This window comes from Typopeltis vanoorti, chromosome 13 (genome assembly GCF_054136105.1).
Source record: "Typopeltis vanoorti isolate ZY-2024b chromosome 13, IOZ_Tvanoo_1.0, whole genome shotgun sequence".
Lineage (NCBI taxonomy): Eukaryota > Metazoa > Arthropoda > Arachnida > Uropygi > Thelyphonidae > Typopeltis > Typopeltis vanoorti.
This window is the reverse complement of record NC_143561.1, coordinates 37,426,860-37,445,914: the sequence shown is the minus strand read 5'-3', so window position 1 is coordinate 37,445,914 and position 19,055 is coordinate 37,426,860. Positions and strand designations below refer to the sequence as shown.

Below are 19,055 nucleotides of genomic sequence, written 5' to 3'. Positions count from 1 at the left end.
GTCATCCTGATAGTAACTTGGGTCCATTCCATAAAACCTCCAACGAGAGTTCACTAGGCTGCCTCCATACCCACATCCTACTATCAGACTGGAAACAGGTGAACCTTGATTCATCACTCTAGAGTACCATTTTTCTACTGGTCAGTTGTCTAGTTCACATACTTGTTGGAAGTTTATTATAGTTCACATACTCTTTGTGCCAGGCCAGACGAGCTGCCTTGTCTGTTGGTGTCGCGATGTATAGCTTGTGTGCCATTGCTCTTCCGTGGGAAACTGAGTAAATGGAGCTCTTTTCGTACAGTATTAGTACTCACCATGGTGTTACTGGCACTCTGGAACCCATCACGGATGGTCTGTGCCAATTGTAGCTGGTTTCTGCATGCTACCCATTTTAACACCTTCCTTTCCCTGTCAGTCATCATCGGTGGCCATCCTGGGTGTTTTCCTACACTAGTGATGCCAGAACATCTCCATTTGTTGATCACATTGCTGACTGTTGATTTTGGATGCTCCAGTTGAGCGGCAATGTCGTGTATGGACATGTCACCAATGCAACAGCCTAAGATGACACCTCTCTCAAAATCAGAGTTTACATCGTGTTGCCATACCACCTGTATTCAACTGCTATGATGAAATACTACTTTCGACTGTCTGTACACTAGTGTTTATATTATTAAAAACCCGGAATGTTCTGTAACTTCAAATGTGTGTATCTGGTTCTATATTAGTAGTCACTTTTTTATATATATATATATATATATATATATATATATATTTTGTTCTCTGCATTCCAACAGTGTTATACTTTTCTTAAGTTTGGCTTCAGAATTTTTTGTAAATTTCGGTTAAGTGCCAGAACATAGGTCCATTTTTGTCTGGCAGTTTAACATAGTTTTTGAGGAGATCCATTTTAATATGCCATGTTGGAGAAATGATTTCTTGGGCTCATAAGGGTCTTCTGTTTTATGTTCTCTCTCTCTCTTTTTTCTATATAAAATCTCTTCAGGAAGGTCATATTTTCTTCACATAATATTCGGTTGTTGCTCTGTATTGTTTCATAAGCACAAAAAAAAAAAAAAAAAAAAAAAAAGAGTGGAGGTTTGTAATCCTTGTATACTACCTGCTATTTTTATATTGCAATGATAGTTCTCATAACTTATTATTTGAATCAACTTGGACACACTTTCAAAATGACTACTTCATACTGCCTACGAAGTCGATATGGAAGACTCCAGATACAACAAAAAAATTTCCACAAGTAATAATCTTTTTGCCATTTCTATAAATAGGCTGTCACATCACAGCAGTTACAAACACCCATCTTTATTTCAAAACAAAGCTAGGATTATTTTCATGCCTAAAGACAGAAACTTGTATTCCTGGAGCGAAGATGAGATCAAAGCAGTGTGGATAAATTAAAATCTGTAAATGTGAGAGCAAAGACAAACGTAAGGTGGGTGTGCTGTGACTCAAACAGAAAGAAGAAAATTAAAATTTAGCAAAACTAAGAAGAAAGCCTAGTGGATTGATGCAGTAAGCATTGTTTTAGAAGAACAAAATAACAGATTCATTCAGAAGAAAACTGTTGATAAGCTAGTAATAATGTATGCTTAATCACATGGTACTGTCAGTATTCTATACATCTCTCGAGATGTATAGACTAGGAATTTGATTATGAAGAACTTGCAAGAACTAAGGCAGTTTGAAACTGTCTTAGTTCTTGAAACTACCATTTATCCAACCTCCAAAACAAAGATACTTCAATTAACAACCCATGTATGTCAACTGACTTATAACACAGCACCATGTAAATTAGACTTCACTTATCCAATCATTCAGATGTCAAAATGCTTTCCCACTTGTGGTTGGATAAACAGTAGATTACTGTAATACATAAAGAAATAAGAGAACATGTACAAGAATATAATGTATCAAGCAGAATGATTTTTAATACTGAGGAAAGAAATATTAAATAATCTGACCATGAAATTTCTGACATGCACCCTCAGGGATTGTATAGGATATTACAATAATACTACATGAGAAAGTTATATCATCACTAACTTCCTATTGACAATTTTCCTCTAAATTAATCTGTTATCTAGCAAGATTCCAATATTGTCAGATCTTGAAAGTTTATTTTTCACTTGGTTAGAGTATAACAAATTTAGTTTAATTCTTTATCCAAGTGTGAGCAAACAAAGTTTGCGCCTGAAAGTATCTTCAGGACTGGGGTAAGGTGGTACAACACCAGGTCAACTCCTTGCAAAGGTGGAGCAAGCTACCAACACTCCTATCTCAGTATCTCCCAAAATGCAAAACACATCTCCTTGCGGATATGTCTAATGTTATGCATTAAGGGAAGGGCCACTACCCAGACTAGTTTTGACCTTTATTGAGGTCTCTTCAGTGGGAGCCAGGCCCAAGTGGAGATACCAGGCAGAAGCATTAGCAGGTCATCTCTACCTATAGGAGTTGCTAAATGGTGTGCCACCCTTTTTTTAATAAATTACTCTGGATTTAGAGAAAGATGAAAGTATTTTTCTCTAAATCCAGAGTAATTTATCAAAAAAAGGGTGGCACACCATTTGGCAACTCCTATAGGTAGAGATGACCTGCTAATGCTTCTGCCTGGTATCTCCACTTGGGCCTGGTTCCCACTGAAGAGACCTCAATAAAGGTCGAAACTAGTCTGGGTTGTGGCCCTTCCCTTAATGCATAACATTAGACATATCCGCAAGGAGATGTGTTTTGCATTTTGGGAGATACTGAGATAGGATTGTTGGTAGCTTGCTCCACCTTTGCAATGAGTTGCCCTGGTGTTGTACCACCTTACCCTAGTCCTGAAGATACTTTCAGGTGCAAACTTTGTTTGCTCACACTTGGATGAAGGATTAAACCGAATTTATTATTGTCAGATCTTATATGATACTTATAACCATATCAATCCATCTACATCTTGGTCTTCCTTCTGGCAAAGAATACTTATTTAGTAATCTTTCCTCTCCCATTCTGTTTAAGTGGCCATACCACCTGAGATTAGCTCTGCTAACAATGTCAAATTCTTTCCTATCCTCAGTTTTTAATATGATATTGCTATTGATGCCATCTGTTCATGCCCCTAATCCTTCTCAGGCCTCTCATATCTGTGGTCTCCAGTCTTTTTTTGATTGAGTTTTATTTCAAACCTGGCTCTCAGATCCATAAGTTAAAATTGGTTTGAACACTGTCTTGTATATAGCCTGTTTATTGATCTATTTCTCTCTTATTCCATATAAATTTATTCAGTCGAATTCCTAACATACCAGCTTTGCTAATTCTGTTGTCAGTTTCCATATTTAATTTGCTATCTTCACTAAAAATTGTGCCAAAATAGCTTAAGGAAATTACAATGTACAATAGAATATACATTAAAATAAATTTTAATACACTTCCTTTTAATGTATTTAATATAATATGTACATTGTAATTTCCTTAAGCTATTTAGTAAGAATGTATAACCAATGCCTAAGACTTTCCACAAGAATCAAAATAGCTGAAATGTTATTTGTTCTATAGATTCTCCATTCAGGATGCAGTTTATGTTTTCAATGGTTCTGCCTATTGTCATTACTGATTTTCTTACCAGATTTATTAGAACAGATTCAATTTAGTAAGGAAATCCTGCAGACTTGTACTGACTTTATTTAGAAGTATAACATCATCTGCATAAAAAAATATAAAGAACCGTGAATGTTATCCAGATATATGAATAACAGTGGTGATAACGTACAGTTGCTTATCATCAAACCATCTTCCTATACCACCTTCAATTCTAACTGCTGACTCAAATATAGGCTTAGTATTGCTTGATATAATGTCCCATTTACACCATACATATATAATAGAAAAGTTTTTCTCTTGGCACCTTGTCTTATGGTTTTTCCAGATACACAAAACTTAAATACAGATCCTTGTTACATTTCCACAATTTTTCAACCATTTGTCTTAAAGTGAAAATTTGATCCTGACAACCTCTAGTTCACTGGGATCCAGCTTACCAGGAACACTCAGTAGGGAAATTCCTATGTAATGATCATAGAATAAACATCAAAACAATGTACAAAATAAATAAAAGAAAAACCCAATCTATAAAGATAATACTAACATGTGCAGCAGAAACTTAAAATCAGAAAATTGTTAAATACAAATGATTGGAGGGGATCATAAAAAGAATATCCATATTCTCCCCATTCTTACAATTTCAGTCTGGTTCTAAATATAATCAAACTATTATTAGATAGTTAGCTGACAAAGATGGCACCATAATATAGTAAAGAACTTAGTACAAGAAAGAAAAAAAAAACGTATATATATATAACCAAATAGCATATTGAAATACCTCATAATTTATCAATTTAAAGAAAAATACTAAATAATTAATGAAAAAGCTTAATCATCATATTCAAAGAAAGAGAGAGAAGACAAATTCTTGAACTAGAGGAATAAATAGCCTTTACAACATTAAAATTATGTACAAAACTATTGGAAGTAACAAAACAGGAAAAATGGATCAACAAATAAATGGCATATTTATGTTAAAGCATTAACACAGAAATCATTATAAATACCTAGAGGTATTTATGATTTCTGTATGCTTCACAGATCTAATTAAAATATTTGATTGAATACAGTTACAAGTTAATCCAGGTGTGGTCTTATAAAGAAGCAAAAATGACTTATCTTTAGATGTCAAGGTTCACTTCAACCTCGTAATTATCCTCTGAGATGATTTTCAACTTTTGCTATGTGATCTTTGAACTTCAAATTCCTATCCACCAAGATTCCTTGCCTCCTCGGTTTCTTGTAGCATAATCCTGCTAATATATATAATATGCCACTGGAAATTTCATCATGCCAAAGTGTATAACTTTACACTTACTAACATTAAATTGATAACCATTTTCGTTTGCCCAAATTTCCAGCCTATTCAAATCATTTTGTAAGTACTGAATATCAGTAGCATTCATGATTGCCCTGCCTATCTTCACATCATCAGCAAACAATTGCACATCTGATGTTAGACCCTGCCTGATGTCATTAATGTATAGATTGAACAATAATGGCCCAAGGACTGAACCCTGAGGTACACCATTGGTCACCTTAAATCTGGCATATATATCAAAACAAATAGGAATTAATGAGAATATATATAGGCAACAATTATATAATATAAAAACAAATTGAAGACATCAACAATAAAGGAATTAGATGAGAATTTAACTTAATGATATAATAAAAATAGAACAAAACGGAAAAAGGAGGAATACAAATTAAAAATCAAAAACAATCAGATATGCTGATGAATCATTTTACAGAAAAAGAGAATATATAATGATTAATCAATACATTTAATAATACAGCAGAAGAAAAAGTTAAGAGGATATCAACAGAAAAATGTAAATCATGACAACTGCAAATTATAAATCAAAGAAAAATATTTAGGACTAAAATAATTCATAATACTCATCACGTAAAGCAAGATATCCAGATAACAGTTATCTGAAAGATAAAAACCCAATCTATAAGGATAATACTAACACGTGCAGCAGAAACTTAAAATCAGAAAATTGCTAAATACAAATGATTGGAAGTGGAGGATCATAAAAAGAATATCCATATCCTCCCCATTCTTACAACTACGTTATCACAATTTTAAATTAGTGGAGTTAATTTTAGACGTAAGAGCATATCGTCACTTTGATATATGGTATCGGCAAAAATTCGTTTTAAACCAAAGTGGCTAAAAACACATAGAATTGAAAATTCTTACCAGCCAAGCTACAAAATTTCTTCATTACAGGATCCTCAAGTTAGACAACAATATCAAAAATGCACAAACTTAAAAACAGAAACCACACGACTCAAGTGACATAAAAGATGAATGGGAAAATTTGAAATAAATTCTCACAAAAGCAGCAACAGAAACCTTAGGAATAAAGCACAAATGGATTAGAAAAAGAGGACTACGAGACTGGAACAAAGAAATAGAAAATATAATGAAAACCAAAAAGGACAGTTATCAGAAATGGCTAAATTCCTAAACAACAGAAGCAGAAATAGAGTATAAAAGAAACAGTGCAATTGCAAAACGAGAAGTAAGGAAAAAACACAGAGAAAGATGGAACAATTTCGTAACAGAACTAGAAAAGGATTTATTTATATATCGGGATATGTATGATGTTCTAATGGTTCCCCAGAAATTGGTAAAGTAGAAACTTGAACCTGTTTAGTGAATGTATAAAGGAAGGAAGACTAATTTTTAGTTGGACACAAATTTTTGAAGGTTGTGATTTTTATGAAAGGACTATAGAGATATAGTTTAAGAGGGCAGTGTAACTCTGAGACATGAATGAAGAAATTGGGGTTAAATTAATGTCTATGAATGAATAACCTTTAGTATTGTGGAGTTTTAGCTTATGATTTACGTTTGCAAGAATGTTTTTTAACTGTACTGATATTTATACATGCTAAGATAGAGTAAGAAGGGTTAGTTATGTTTTTTTATTGAGATTGATATTGAAGCTAGCATGTGCCAATGTTTATTCATGATGTGTAATCTGACTAGAGCATGATTAAATGTTTTCTTTAAATTCAATAGTCGACTTGCCTGATTTCATTTTCTATTGCACCGCTCATAAATAATCGAACCACGGCAGGAGGTAATTTATAAGGGAGGCTACGACTGCAAACTAAGTTAGAGATAGATGAGATTTGAACTACTTTATATAGTTTAAGAAATTAGGGATAGTGTGCTATGCTAAGTTCTGGTTCTTTGATTTTTCATTGTTCAAAAAACATAGGATTCAGGGTGGCACAGTATAATATAAATTTTCCCTGAATCCAAAGAGAGAACCAGCACTGAAACAAAGGAATTGTCTATTGGGAATCTCTGTCTTTTACCCACGTGCAATATCCTTAAAGTTGTTAACGGCCCAAAGTAAGTGTTAAGACTGCATACGTTAAAGAGATATAATTAAGGTTATAACAGAAAGTGTTGAATTAAGGAATTAATAATGATATAGACACGAAGTAAACATTATAATCAAAGTAAGAAGAAGAAATATAAGGAAGTGAGGACGTAACAATATGACTATATTATGCTAAAAGTACAAATGCTATCAAATGTACAAAACACATTTTCATGAATAGAGTAATTTAGGATGTATTATGTTAATGCTAAATATTGCAGCCTGATTTTTTAAAAAAATTACTTATTAAGTTAAGAGATATTACATCCCATATTGTTTCTTAGCCGAATATAGAAACTATATAAAGTTTGGCGATTCCGAGCGTAAGCAAATACCTGGACAGTGCAACAAGTTTGCACTGTCCAGGTATTTGCTTACGCTTGGAATCGCCAAAGTTTATATAGTTTCTATATTCGGCTAAGAAACAATATGGGATGTAATATCCCTTAACTTAAATAAGTTCATGTCGCCGAATTGAAGCCTTTGGCTCTTCATATAATTAGTAATTTATTAGGACACCTTCTTGGCAATTCTCATAGAAGGGATGTAAGTTCTGTTCGCTACAAACTTGGTATTAACTAGGTCTACCTACTCACTGATGAGACCTCAATAAAGGTTGAAACCAGTCTGGGTAGTGACCTCTCATAATGTAGAACAGTAATACAGCTCCTAGGAGCTAAATTCACATTATGGGTAAATACAAAGAATAGTGATCGGAGCTTGCTCCACCCTTACTATGAGTTGCCTCAGTTTGCACTATCAAATGGGTCAGGTGTTGCACTGTCCAGGTATTTGCTTACGCTTGGAATCGCCGAACTTTATATAGTTTCTATATTCGGCTAAGAAACAATATGGGATGTAATATCCCTTAACTTAAATAAAAAAAAATAAATAATTTGTCTCTTGTTTAGTAATAAAATTTGTGAATCAATTACCATTTTTAATTAAGATGTGGGGCAACTTTTTCAATTTTTAGTTTGTGCAAAAGCTGTGATTATCAAGTAGCATTCATGCAATCATAAAAGGTCAATGGGGTGCATTCATCACCCAGAACTGAAGCTATTACAAATGAAATATGCACTACCAATTTGCTTGAGATCATGCTGTAAACATTTTCTCTATCATGTACAGAAATACTGTATATTCTTAAGATAATTACTTTTCCTTAGCCTGAGAAGAAATGAACATGTCAGTCATACAAGCAACCTAGATATATCAGGAATTATATAACTTTTTATAATTTCTGATGCATGATACAACAAACTTTTTTCCCCCAGATGAATTATCACAAATATTTTTAATGACAAACTAATTAGCTGCGATTAACATTGGCTAACAAACATATGAATTTATCCAAGTTGCAGTTTATAACAAATAAATGTCATACTTCCTTCTTTAATAATTAATTTAGTTAATTTAATTTTTTTTGATGTTAGTCTATAATTATCGGTCAATAAAAAAAAAGAAGCACAAAACAAGGTTTTAGCTAGTGAATTTTATTACAGATGTTATTACAGCAAAAAAGCAGTTTAAAGTGGCGATGAGTAACAAACAGCCCCAAATATTACTGTCGCCAGAGTCAGATCTCACAAGAGACACCAGTAGTTTATCATAAAACACAGTCCTCATTTGGATGACAGGAGATGATAACGATGATGATGATGACGGTAATGACAATGAAGATGCCAGTTTTTAGTTCACATAATACTTTATACAGGCCACATCATGCCTCACAGGTCAAAGTATTCCATTAGTAAAACCCATTACTGCTAGTTAAAGTAGTACAGAACATTCCATTTTTTCCACCATCTAAATGGCGTGCATGCAGACAAATGCACATGCACACACACATTTAACAACAGTGTAGCAAAAATGGAAATGTAGAAGCAAGCAGTTTGGTTATAAAATTAATGAACAGAGAAATAAAGAAATGTCTTCTAATTATACCAATGTACATCTTTAAAAGTAGTAACATGAAAGCATGACACTTAATAAGAACATAATTACACAATTCTGATCATTTTAATTTACAAACTTTGTGATTAGGAGAGCAAAAATCTTGACAAATATAAAAACTTAAGGAATTCAATTTTTTGTCAGTGTATGCTGATCACACTAATTTGCAAAAGAGTTCCTAAACTATCAAGCTATAAGAAGACAATATACGGTTGGAGAAAAAATTATGGGATACTAGGGGCACGTGACCAAACAGCAGTGGGGAAGAGGTATATAACGAACACAATCTAAGAAGGAATGCAGTTGAAAAACCCCTACCCCTACATGCTGATTCTTCAACTTTAACAAGAGGTCTGTACGATCTAGGCTGCCTTCCACAACACTAACTTTCTTTAATGGCTACAGCCATACTTTTTCTTGATTAGCATCCTCCACTTTAGTCTAGTAGCAATTTAAGGATGTATTCTTTCCATTATGTACACAGGAACTTCCAAATCCAACTGTTTTTAATTCACTTTTCACCAACAATGAGATCAATAGACTGACAGGAGTTTGTTTTTTGGGGAAACTTAACTCTGTAGGGTATGGAGTGATGTTTCTTCAAACAGGTACGTTTAAATAGCAGTTCACAGCTTTTCCTTAGCCGGTATCCAAATGGTTGGTCCAGCTTGATTGCAGATAATAACTTTGACTTTTGCATAGATTTCCTCCATTGTATCTCCTTGCACAATTGCTTAAAAAAATAAAAAATAAATCATTAAAAAAAATTAATAAATCTACTCTAAGAAATTTTCATATTTTAATTTATGTAATTGATAAAAACTAAATTAGTTCAAAATAGGTTCTGCCAGCCTGGTTGGCTGAGTGGTTAGTGTATCCACTCTCCAGCCAAAAGGCTGTGGGTTCGAATCCTGCTGTGGGCATGGGTGTTTGTCTGTGAAAATACTAGTAGTGGTAGTGGGCAGTAGATGGTGATGGTAGATTGAGTGCAGTGGTGGAGACAGAGTTGCCCTCCCCCAATGAGTCCGGAGGTGTCACATAATAATAATAAATAAGAATTAAATTATGCAAAACAGTATATAACACAATATATATATATATATATATATATATATATATATATATATATATATATATATATATATCGCCATATAAGACAATATTTGAAGTTAAGAAAAAAATCATTGAAACATACTCCATGTATAAAATCTCTGAACCTTTGAATTCAGAGATGGGAAACATCAGGAAATTGTCTAGCTCCTATAGGAATGCATACTGCGTAGTGGTGTTATGTGAGATTCATGTGCTATGTTCAATAAGCATTTGCTTTTATGTTAATCTGAATATTAATGTATATAAATATTTGTATTTAATAAATATATTAAATAGGGCAGTATTTAACTTGTTTTGCATCACAGCACACTAAAGAATCATTTTTGTGTACCAATAACTTCACATATTTTGCATGGAACTCCAAATGAATTTTGAAAAACCAGAATGAGATTCCTCATAATAGTATAACAACCAGTACAGAATACAGATGCAATTCACATCTCGACAGGCATGGGCCGTAATAAATGATATAAAAGTTAGATACTAATGCCCACTGTGAGAATTTTTTTTAGAACTTAGAAAGGAAAGAAAAAAAGTAATTTAAATTGTACATATATATTATTGTACTGTTGTTGAAAAATTAATAATTAATTTGTTCAATAAGAGACTTGTGCTTGTTTCCCTGAAACACATCTTTTGAAAATCTCGGTCAATGCTTGAAACAACTACATGTAATTCCTGATCATGACTATCAACAAGAAAGATTGTTTATATTGATGAGTTGTAGCAAATGGTAGAATATTCTTAACTGCTGTTTCTCGAATACACAAACTTTACTTTTGCAGTCAAACAGAATTCAAATAAGCGAATGTCTTTAAACTGAACTCAAGGGTTCGATCATTCCTCAAATCTAGGAGCTCTTCCTTTTCTTTCAGTGAAAGATAAAAGTATGAAATATTTTCTGATGGTGAATGCAAACAGTTTTCAAATCCAACTGAACTTTTTTGTATCAGTTTAGTCAAAATAAAAACCAAGCTTCTCCTCAAGTATGCTTAAATGTTGCCCTGCAGTGTTTTAATTCTAATTCATTAGGATTAGAATTAAAACATACTATTCTTAACTGCTGTTTCTCGAATACACAAACTTTACTTTTGCAGTCAAACAGAATTCAAATAAGCGAATGTCTTTAAACTGAACTCAAGGGTTCGATCATTCCTCAAATCTAGGAGCTCTTCCTTTTCTTTCAGTGAAAGATAAAAGTATGAAATATTTTCTGATGGTGAATGCAAACAGTTTTCAAATCCAACTGAACTTTTTTGTATCAGTTTAGTCAAAATAAAAACCAAGCTTCTCCTCAAGTATGCTTAAATGTTGCCCTGCAGTGTTTTAATTCTAATTCATTAGGATTAGAATTAAAACATACTAAACACTGAAAGTAAACCATTATTAAATTCATTTTTATAAAGCTGGATTTTAGATTTGAATCTATTAACTTTACCAGTACAAGTAAATATATTTTTATTTGTTCTTACATTTAAAGAGTATGTAAGAAACTTTTAAAAGAAATCAAAGTTGAGCAGCTTTGAGATGTGAATTGTAGACTAAAATCCACAAATATTATTCAAGAAGAAAATGAGTTTGAAAACAGGAACCAAATCTTGGAGATTCAGCCAGAGAGGTTGTCTGCATGGACATTGGTTATTTAATATTAGAAGGCATTTTTTTAAATTTTTTTTCAGGAAGAAAGCTCTGCAGCTTTCTTCATGCTCAACTTTGATTTCTTTTAAAAGTTTCTTACATACTCTTTAAATGTAAGAACAAATGAAAATCTCATAAATTTTCTGCACATCTTCATTAATAACTATGAAGGATGAAGTTGAATGTCTTTTGCAAGTTTTTTTTTTTTTTGGAGGGGGGGAGGATTCAGATGTTGGCTAATAATGCACTCTTGACAAATTTCATTATTTTTAACACACTACTGAAGTTGAGTATAATTACTTATGAATTATTTTTGGGTTAGATTGGAATTACAGCCAAAACAAAAGCTATGAAGCCAGTATATAAGATGCTACTCAAAAATTTTGAGAATTTGAATAGCACATGCATACCTGTTGTATGCACTGTTTCTTCTGCAAATCTTCTGTCGATATAAGGGATGAGCAGTAATCTTTGTGAATCAGTATGCCAACAACCAGCATTCTTGGTTTACATGTTTTTTTTTTTTTTTTTGTAATGTGGCATTTTAAGGAGTACAAAATATGCATCAAATTTTGCTTCAACCTCAAAAAAAAAACTGCTGCAGAAATCCACTGAATGCATAAGGAAAAGTTTGGTGATATAATGCTATGAGCCAAAGAAAATTTTTTTTGTGGTACAAATAAATGGTTTGAGGATGACTTGACCAAGGCATCCTTGCAGATTGTAGGCAAACTATCCAGGATTTGTGAAATCATAGGACTGTCGTATGGACCACGACAATGTGCCCTCTTGTCTGATATTTTCTGCCTTTCAGAAACACAACATGTCATTCCTCATCCCCTCTATTTGTCTGACCTTGCTCCCTACAACTTTTTCTTCCCCAAGATGAAATTCTGGATGAAAGAGCATCATTTTGACACAATTAAGGAAATCTGGGCAGAATTGCAGGAGGTGCTCAACACTTGAGGAATCATGGAAAAACCAATGGGAGTGTTGCATACCCAAAGGAACTGCTTTAAAGGAGATGGTGGAAACTAAGATTTCATTTTATTTATTTTTATGGTCAAATTTCCTGAACTTTTGGGTAGCACCTCTTATTATGTTTGTTAACTGTAATGTATTCTTCAACCAGCCTGCCTGTTTTGCAAAGTGAAAAATCTAAATTTTCGTGAGAAAAAACCCTACCATCTTCATATGAGAATGGTTAACTTGTTTTCAGCTGAAAAGCATTAATAATGGTCAATTGCATCCTAATGACATTTAAACAGGTCTTTCCAACCTAAGTGCAAATGTTAAATAATTTTCACATGTTCTACAGAGATGTCATTTTATATTTTGGTTAAAACCTATTGCATAAAAAAGTTATTTTTAATGATTGTGGTTGATTTGGTTACCACTTGGACAACTAAAACAATGAAGCTTTGCTTTTATGACTACAATGTGAAAACTCGGTTCATTCCTAGAGGATAGGAAAAGTCTTACCACTTGCTTTAAGATCTGTGAACTCAACCTTGAACGAAAAAAGGAACAGAATTTCCAAGCATCTGCTACTGGATCGGAACTGGTCAGTCTTCCTGATCATCTCCAGCTATGCCAAAAGTGTACCCAAAAAAATCCTAATTCTAAAATTTAGAATTAATTATTGCATACAGCTTTCTGACTGCATTTTTTATTATTTTTTTTAATTCCCTGTTCAGCAACTGCAATTGCTGTAGTATAGAAATACTTATAAATATTACCTGTGAAATATTCAGCAAACTCTTGTTCTAATTTGAGGGCACGTTCATAGGTCCTTCTTGCTTGATCTTCTGTGATCCGCTTATTTATTTCCCTATTTAAAAAAAAAAAAAAGTTAGACTAAAAAATATATAAACTATATCATATTTGTCAGATGTAGCTTTGTGGTTAAAATGGTAATATAAAAACACGTAGAATTACTTAGCCACAATCTAATTGAAATTTCATTTTAAAAGTAAACATAGAATTATGATTGCTGTAATTTTTGACATGCAAATATCATGTTACCTGCACTGCAAATTAATCAAGAACCTGATTTTTGACGTAATACTTGCAGTTATTTAATAATAATAATAAATCACTGCAGATTTGCTACTGAGGCATACAGCTACGAATTGCATTTATTTATAATGTTTACTTTCTAGTGAACTTTTAGTATGAGAAAAATTTACAAAAAATCTGCTTTGTAATGCAACAGAGCTTGCCATGCAGAAAAGACAAGGTATTCCATTCCACCACCAAGGGAAGAAAAGTTTCCCACCTTATTACAGCATGCATTAACCGTGAGGCTATACTATAAGGATGACAGTGTTTAGGAATTGATTATTGAAATTATTGTTGGAACTATGTTGTTATCCAGAATATGATAGCGAAGTTTGAGGAAACAAACACAATGCTTTAAAAGTTTAGCCAGGAGGGGTGGGTGGGAGAGAAAGAAAGCCAGTCTAGCCAATGCAGTATGAAGGACTGACACAGCAGTGTGTGTGTGTGTGGGGGGGTTGTCAATGTAAAGTTCTGTTATTTATACACCTCATACAACAACAACTGCAAGATATATAGAATAGATCTTGCAGTTCTTCCTATCTGGCAAAAATAGAAATAGACTACTGCTACTACTACTGTTGTTGACGAAGGAAGCCTCTTTTACTTACAAAGTGTGAAACCCACAGCTAAACACTGCCTAAGCTGAGCCAGACAGAAAACCTAAGGCATCCCCTATACTAGCCAAATGTCACTGTATGATGTGGCTTCACAGTCACCTTCATTATTAGTTTTGCTCCCTAAAATATTTATCTTGCAGACACTAACTTGTTTTTCTACTGACAGTGGCACTGGGACAGAGGCTAGCAACCCAATCTCATTCCTGTGGCTTTTGGCTACAAGATTACCTGAAGACACAGTGTATTTTGAAAACATTCACATACCTTGCAGATTTTAAAGCAGCATGCCTAACCAATGCATTATACCACTGAAAACAGATATGGAGCACATTATGGTGAACAGTAAAGACCATATCAGTTTATGGACTGATCATACATTGACAACAGCATCACTTTGCTTCTGGTGGTAAAATCCCTCTATTTTATATATATATATATATATATATATATATATATATATATCATATCCCCCCCAATTCTCTGTACATGCCAAGTTTTGTTGCATTACTTCCAATAAGTGGCGTAGCTTTGAATATATAAAGTTTAATTACGATAGCCTGGCATGCAAACCAGCTATTCACATTTTAACCATTTTCAATGGAAAATAACTTGCATTTCTAGTTCATTATAATGTAGCTTCATAACAGAAGCTAAAACCTGAAATTCAAGAGTAAAACTTCCTTCACACCTTCATAATAAACATCTCTAAACAAAAACTGTTTTTTTTATTACTCTTCTTACATACAAAATCCTAACCTTAGCAATTTTATATTAATATTTATATAATATAATTATAATTAAATGAAACATTGTATTTATTTAAAATTACTGTCATGCCTTGTTGTTGTATATGCAGTGTATTTGCAATAAATAAATAAAAAACTATTTATTGGAAATACATGTACATCTAAATCTCACTGATCAGTTTAGTTTAAATAATGCTCTATATTTTAAAATTAATTTTTATCTTTTGTGCCCTTTAAGGTGCAGAAAACCACCGCGATGACTTTTTTTTTTTTTAAATAATTCTTGATATGTTTTACTGAACATTAACTAGATGTCGAATTAAAAAGAGGTGTCACATAAGCACTAAAGTGTGGTAATTATAGCATATAATATTTTATGCATTTCTTTTGTACTTAGAAAGAAAGTGCATACAGTTAGTCATTACCGAGTGAAAGTCTATGTGAATTTTGTGACAAGAATTCTTGACCCCAAGGTATGTCACATGAAAGTTACATAGAGTTAAGCAGTTTTGGAAACCCTTTCCATATAAGTATGATAAGTAATATATATATATGATACATAATGCCTGTTGATAATAAAAACTTTTGCTGATCTGTGGTAAACACTAAGCAATTATGCAAAGTCCTATATAATATACATGTAGGTTTGAATAATATGAGAAAGAAAGAGAAGAACTGGGTGATAAGAATATACTTAGAAGCATTGCGGTTGTTGCAGAGGAGTGAACAGTTACTTGATGTACATTAGGCTGTATAAAATGAAACTGAGAAACCAAGTTTAACTGCCTCCTAAATTGTATTGCCAATGTTTATTTTTAATTTTACAGTACATGTGCATATTACTATATCAAGTAAATTTACTTACATAATGAATTCCACAGATTTTGGCTTGGTGAATATAGCAATGGGATATAATCCCGCTACTTGAAGTCTTTTGATGGCATTACCACTAACATCAAGAATACAGTGTTTACCTTGCTGCAAGATTTGAAAGTAAACAAATATCACACACCCACACACACACATATATAACATATAAAACAAATTTTAATTTCATTAAATGAAAATAAAGTAATACCAGAAATTTTGCATACCTATACATACAATTTTCTTTCTATTTAAACTATACTTTGTTTATTCGCACAATGTTCCAAACTTTCATTTTGGATAAGTTTAAATATAATCACTAATTCTGTTTGATATAAAGGAAATTTTAACTTGAATTCCATGTAACTGATTGAAAATTCAATAAATAAATAAATAAGCTACTGAATTCTCAATTTTGGTTGATACATCTAACTTCTTCAGAAGATATACTATAAAATGCAGATTTAAATCTAACGCAACTGATGTTAGCTAATAAAACAACTAAAGTGTTAATACAGAATTAATAAATATGTTGCATGTTTAATTTTACACATTACACAATAGAGATGAACTGCTTATTAAACATCTCTTACTTTCAATGGAACCAAGTATATATAAACATAATTTCATGATAAATTCCTGTGATTTCATTAGTAGCTAACTACATCTTTGGAACACTACTGCAAAATGGGAGACTGTCTTTTGTTTTGCAGTAGTGCTCAGTAAGAAAGCAATACAAGCCAAGTTGTTGTAAAACATGCTGTAAAGACATTTAAATATCTTAATACTTTTGTTTATGGAAGGTGTTTGTTGATTAATTAAAAATTGGAATAAAAGATGTATATAAATATTGTTATGTTAATAAAATTATGCTTGTCAAACAATATTCTGTTGCAAAAAGAATATACCAGCAGTGTTTTGCTGTTAGCAGAGGACTAGCAAGGCTATTAATATTAAGCCTTACCATGCCTCGTGGTTAAAGTGACTGACAGAAACAGTTTTCCATTTTGGCAGCAACACGAAGAATTGGCAAGATGTATGTACCTTCCAACATTGTTAGAATTAAAATACCTGCAGAGTTTTTAAACCATTATGTGAAATAGACATCAAATTGAAAAGAAACTTCAACTTGATTGCACCATAATAAGCATATCTAGTCCTCCATTACTGAACTTCTCTTTGCTGTTGTGATGTGAAGTGAACAGATGATGGACAAAAGAAAAAAAACAGAAAAGCAAGGTACAATGTAAAAAAAAGAATGGATATAGGAGAATGAAAGGGAGTGTTGTAAATCATTCCCTTTAAGAAATATAAAGAAAATAAATGTAATGAATGAATGGCGAATTTCTGCAGATCCCTTATTTAAGTTCCTACTGAGAAAATATATCTTTATTGTAAATTCTTTGTGATTGAAGAATGGAAAGAAAAACTACACCGTGTTTACAGAACCGACAGCTATCAAGTAAAAGCAGAGTAATGTTTCAAAACAGCTATGTTCTGGAGAGTTATTCATCACTGGGTAGTTGAAGCATTATGAAATAAATTATTAATGTTTTTTGATACCTGTCCTAAATAGAAACTGAATATGCTTCAGTAAATTATAATTGAGGATACAGGTATGAGTTATCATTTGTTTTGTGTGTGATTGTGTGCAAGAACATTTACTGCTACTGCTAGTCTGTTTCTCTTAGAACTTCTACAAATTCACTTTATTCAGGAATCGCACTGAGAAGCATGTAAATTGAAGTTTACAAACCAAAGTAATCGATCTGTTGACAATTTTGCGCATGTTAAATTCATTTGCTCAATATCTTAACTCTGTCTCTGTAGACACGTAAACTAATGTCACAACTTACTTGACCCAGCTTTAAGGTTTTGGATGTGTGTGTGAGTGAGTAGAAGGATGATTACATTTTTAATATAATTTACTTTTATATGATGTGTTTTATATATATATATATATATATATCAGAAGGGGGAAAATATTCACATTAGATGGCTTAATCCTTAACAGGATTAGTCAATTATCAGTAGTACTAAAAAATTAATAATTAACTGAAATTTAAAAAGTACTGTAAATTTTAAGTACTTCCAGAAACCCTGCTCTAAATCTATACCAAACATGGAACTTTTTCAAGCCACTTCAGGCTTCCAATAACTGGGACAGTGTTTCACACCAGACAATGAAATTCATCTCCCACCTAAAGACAATCACAAGCATCCATGCCAAGGCAGAATTCAAACCTGCAGCCTGTTGGTTGGAGAGTGAATATACTGGCCTCTTGGCCAAATCAGTCTGGTTCAAATATATTATCAAGCTTCAGAGACTAACTGGCAGGCTCTGAAAAAAAAAATTGATTGATTCAGTGCTAGAGAGAGAGATACATAGCAAATTGTTCTGCAAGGATAGAGATATCAAAACTCCATGATGGACTTGAGCAGTTCACAGAAAAGAAAAAAAAAAGCACATTTAAAGTTCCTAGCAAGTCAGCATGTGCTCTGAGAGAATACCGAGAAAAATGCAGGAAAGCAAAACTTTGTGTAAAAGTAGCTAAACAAAAATCATGGGAAGACTGGTAAGAAGAATATAGAAGATAAACATCAGAAAGGTGGCAAAATGCTCTGGAGGCTCTTGAATAAGCTTAGAAATGGAGGAAAGAGTAGAAGGAATCAAGAGTTCACAAAGGTGGCAAAAAAAACTGAAGATCAAGATATTCTGGATGTCTGGAGTAATTACTTTGAAAGGCTGTTAAATGGAACAAGCATTGAGAGAACAGTGGTAGAAAATATTCAATAGGAATGCAATCAGGACTACATATCAATAACTGAGGTAGAAAGAGTCATCAAAAACTTGAAATGTAGAAAGACAGCTGCAGTAGATGATATCTGATCAGGTATGCTCAAATATGGAATTATAGAAGGCACTATCTACAATACATTGGAGTAGAGCTATCAGAGTAACCATTCATAGAAAAAAGGAGAAATAAAACAATGCAAAAATTAGGGTAAAATTTATACATGCCTACTTGAGAAAAAGAAACTTAGAG

At 32.7% G+C, this 19,055-nt stretch overlaps 1 protein-coding gene across 11 annotated transcripts in view; it reads right to left on the bottom strand.

The window, feature by feature from the left end:
• Window positions 1-8,486: 8,486 nt before the first annotated feature.
• Window positions 8,487-19,055, bottom strand: part of LOC150100053 (MAGUK scaffold protein DLG1-like) — a 741,341-nt gene continuing 730,772 nt past the window's right edge. For 10 of the 11 annotated variants that reach the window (XM_090402768.1, XM_090402765.1, XM_090402770.1 and 7 more), the window contains 3 exons: window positions 16,007-16,119; window positions 13,457-13,548; window positions 8,487-9,699 (listed from right to left, as the gene is read on the bottom strand). In XM_090402768.1, coding sequence (XP_090258894.1) covers window positions 9,593-9,699; window positions 13,457-13,548; window positions 16,007-16,119 — 312 coding nt within the window. In that variant the 3' untranslated portion in view covers window positions 8,487-9,592. The remainder of the gene's footprint in view (window positions 9,700-13,456; window positions 13,549-16,006; window positions 16,120-19,055) is intronic. The other variant, XR_016549250.1, reaches the window with a different exon arrangement.